The following is a 3563-nucleotide window of genomic DNA, read 5'->3' as shown; positions in this document are numbered from 1 at the left end:
CACCACTGTTCACTACCTCCGTGAAAACGGAAGGCATTATTTACGGTCTGTGAGTTTGTTTGTCTTGATCTGTGTCCGTTGAATATTGTAGAGTGATATGATGGGAGGCGGAAGATGGTCTCGTAGGCTGACAGGAACAATGCATACACAGAATCAGCGAGAAATTCATGATAATGATTAAGACATTAATGATTAGATATTTCACGGAGGTATGAGATCTTAAATTTCCTGTTGTCCATAGAAACGTATAACGCATCCTGACAGAGAGCGCCATGGCGGACGTGAAGCAGGCCAGCGCCATGTTGAAGTGGTTGAGAGTCGTGCTTCGTGTTCTCCTGGTCATCATGGTTCTCATGACAGGGCGGCTGCTGTACCCCCGGGTTTCAAACTCAACCCTCACGAAACGTCAAATGGTAAACTTCACAGTACCTTATTTCTGCAACTATTGGCAACAGTGAACATCTTAGTTGCCATCGCTATAGTTCATATGTATACATACAAATGTTTTGAACGCGTCAACTTTCGTGTATCTTTGAAACATCGGATGCGTTTATCGTGGAGGAAAAGAGATTAAAAGAATATGAAATTGCTGCTTTTGAATAGAAAGGAACGCAGTGATTGGTAGAATCCATTAAATGTTCATTGTGATAGGTATATACTCTGTAGTTATTCAGCAAATTTGTTCCGCAGGATCTTCATAACGACGTCCAGACAGCTCAGGAGTCTTCAGTGCAAAGATCATCCCATTCATCAAACGTAAGCATAGCTACACCTTCATAACACACAGTGACACAACACTGTACAGCCAATAGTCTTACCTTGGGGAAAATGTACTCGACTTCCAACATAAGGTGCAATGAAAGTGATTCATTGTAAAAGGGAAAGGAATTAATGCATTATAAAACTGTTGTCTACAGGTTGGCGTCTCTCCCAGTGTGGTACATGACATCGTACTGTGGACGAGCGACAGGCTGGGTGAGGTCGGTATCTACCGGGTCCCTGTTCTCACCTACACTCCCCAAGGGAACCTGGTAGCCATAACAGAAGGGAGAAGGAAGTCAAAAAGTGACGAAAATCCAAAGATCTTTGCCGTAAAAAGATCAACGGATGGAGGTATTACAGACATCTTATTGTTTGACATTTCTCTTGGTTCCAGTGGTTTGATACTTTTGGTAAGCAAATAGCGTCGAATGCGATTTTAGAGTTTAAAATTGCATCTCTACAAACAGAACAATTTTACTGACCTTCAGTTAGAATGTAGTAGGCATGTGAAGAGGGTGAGTTGTAGAGTTTGGTACTTTATGTAACTAGCATTATCTGTTTTAAGGTGCAACGTGGTCTCCCTCACAGTGGATAGTGGACGACGGAAAGTCACGTTTCAAGAGATGCTCCTACATAGGAACCATTTTCGTTGACGACACAACAGCAACCATCTTCCTGATGTACGTGTATTGTGAGTTCTGTCCTACCAGATCACTGATGTTGATAAACAGTACGGATGACGGCATCACGTGGGGCCGGCCGAGAAATATCACCGACCACGTAGGAAAAGACTATATCACACATCCAAGCCCAGGATACGGTATCCAGGTAAGACTTTCTGCTATATTCTAACCCTACTTGAAAAGCTTCAACAAAAAGCCATAATGTTTGATTGTATTTACGAGTTGCAACAGTCAAGCGTAATGTGAAGCCTACCCAATTATAATCATAATTCTGAGATACTTCATTGTACGCCATGTCTACAGTCTAGTATGTAGAGAAGCGATAACCAAGATATACATGTATACATGTTGGCAATATACGACGGGGTACATTAAGTCTTATAGTCTTGTTAACAAGCACACTGCGTTTCAGAAAAAGCGTAACCCAGCCGAAGGAAGGCTGATTGTGTGCGGACACGGTTTCCATGACGGCCTAGGAATTGTGCTGCTGCTGAGTGATGACCACGGCGTGACGTGGAGACACGGGGCCTTCGTACCGAGTGTGCCGTTCCTCGATACTCCAAAGGGATACTTCGACCCAGATGAATGTCAGGTAAGCTGGTATTACGAAATAAGTGGATAAAAGAGTTTCAGCCAGAATACAATTAGTACTAATGATATCATCATGTGGCAAAGTTGATAATTCGTGCCAATGTCTCATGCTAATTCAGAATAACATCATATACTTATCAACGAAGAGGTATTTATATTGTCTACACACTCATCCCCTTACTTACAAACCAACCAAAAAATAAGCAAACAAACAGGCAGACAACACATATCAAGAATCGCTAAATCCTTTATAGGTGCCTTCAACTGTGGGGACCATGTCTGGACAATGATGAGTTTTCCCCCATGTTGTATCTACCCTGCACAGCCGGTGGAGTTACCAGATGGATCTATACACATAGTCGTCCGGAATCAGATGGTTTATAGATGTAACTGCAAGATGATCATGCGTAGCTTTGATGGAGGAGAAACGCTTCCACGGAAGTACATGCTCTTGGACAGAGCGCTTGTCGAACCGAGAATCACATCTGGAGTGTGGTACCATAACGGGACCATGTTCTACACGGGACCCAAAACTAAGACGAAAAGTGGGTACCTCTCTTTCTCGCCAGAATGTACATTAATTGAACAATAATTGCATACATGCAAAGCGATATCAATCTATTCTGCTGTGATATGATGAATTGGTGTATGGGCTTTTATCGTATACGTGCATGGTATTTGTCGTTTTGCTTATCTGAACGATTCGGTCCTCTTCTTTGCAGTTGCTCGGCATGGTTTTCGCACTAATATGAGTAGTTCATATTCTATTGAAGTCGGACTTAAAAACTCGGGTCTAGGGAATAGGGTCTTGTTCATCATTTAAGCTAATGGATACAAATCATCAATGATAATCTATTCAAGATTTGTCCACGTTTGGTATCCCACAGGGTCCAAACTGTTCATCAGATGGAGTCAGGACTATGGCCGCACTTGGACCCCAGGGACAGAGATATGGGGCGACTTGGCGGGATATTCCACACTCACGATGCTCCCGCAAGATGATACTCACATCTACATGCTATATGAAAGAGGAACTAAGGAATACTTCGATGAAATCGCTGTCACTAAAATGAAAATATCCACGACTACCGACCGTTCTGCCACGTGAAATGACTCGTTTTCAAACATGTTGATAGACTTACAGCTGCTTGAGTGACGGCTATACTGATGTCTCCAAAGGAGATAAGGACCATAAGGCCAAAGGAAATAAGAATCCGTGGTATCTTCATCATGTAAATGTGCAGTTACTCAAGATGCCAAGAAACACACATGGACACAAAAATACCATGCAAATGTCCATTTTATTGTTCACAAAAGCTGAAATAAAACATGGTATAGACATTGATAAGCGCCATGATGATATCTACATCAACGCAAAACGTAAATCAACTGTACACAAACGGGCACCTTTTTGATGATAAAATAGTTTTTCAAATTACTAACTTGTTGTTGTCATCTGTTTGTCTGTCTGTCTGTCTGTCTGTCTGAGCCACAGACTCACTTTGCATCAGGAGAGCATAACAACAA

At 42.2% G+C, this 3563-nt stretch overlaps 1 protein-coding gene across 2 annotated transcripts; it reads left to right on the top strand.

Moving 5' to 3' along the window:
- Nucleotides 1–221: 221 nt before the first annotated feature.
- Nucleotides 222–3474, top strand: LOC136441763 (sialidase-1-like). 2 transcript variants are annotated; one of them, XM_066438230.1, is made up of 7 exons: nucleotides 223–413; nucleotides 691–756; nucleotides 918–1113; nucleotides 1328–1590; nucleotides 1858–2037; nucleotides 2362–2581; nucleotides 2924–3474. In XM_066438230.1, the coding sequence occupies exons 1-7, from the start codon at nucleotides 273–275 to the stop codon at nucleotides 3142–3144; spliced, it is 1287 nt and encodes a 428-aa protein (XP_066294327.1). In that variant the 5' UTR covers nucleotides 223–272; the 3' UTR covers nucleotides 3145–3474. The 2 variants fall into 2 exon arrangements, with proteins under 2 accessions (XP_066294328.1, XP_066294327.1); XM_066438231.1 differs by lacking the exon at nucleotides 691–756 and having other exon boundaries at nucleotides 222–413.
- The last annotated feature ends 89 nt before the right edge of the window (nucleotides 3475–3563 follow it).

The sequence above is a fragment of the Branchiostoma lanceolatum genome, chromosome 9 (assembly GCF_035083965.1).
Source record: "Branchiostoma lanceolatum isolate klBraLanc5 chromosome 9, klBraLanc5.hap2, whole genome shotgun sequence".
Classification (NCBI taxonomy): domain Eukaryota; kingdom Metazoa; phylum Chordata; class Leptocardii; order Amphioxiformes; family Branchiostomatidae; genus Branchiostoma; species Branchiostoma lanceolatum.
This window is presented reverse-complemented; position numbering and strand designations above follow the sequence as displayed.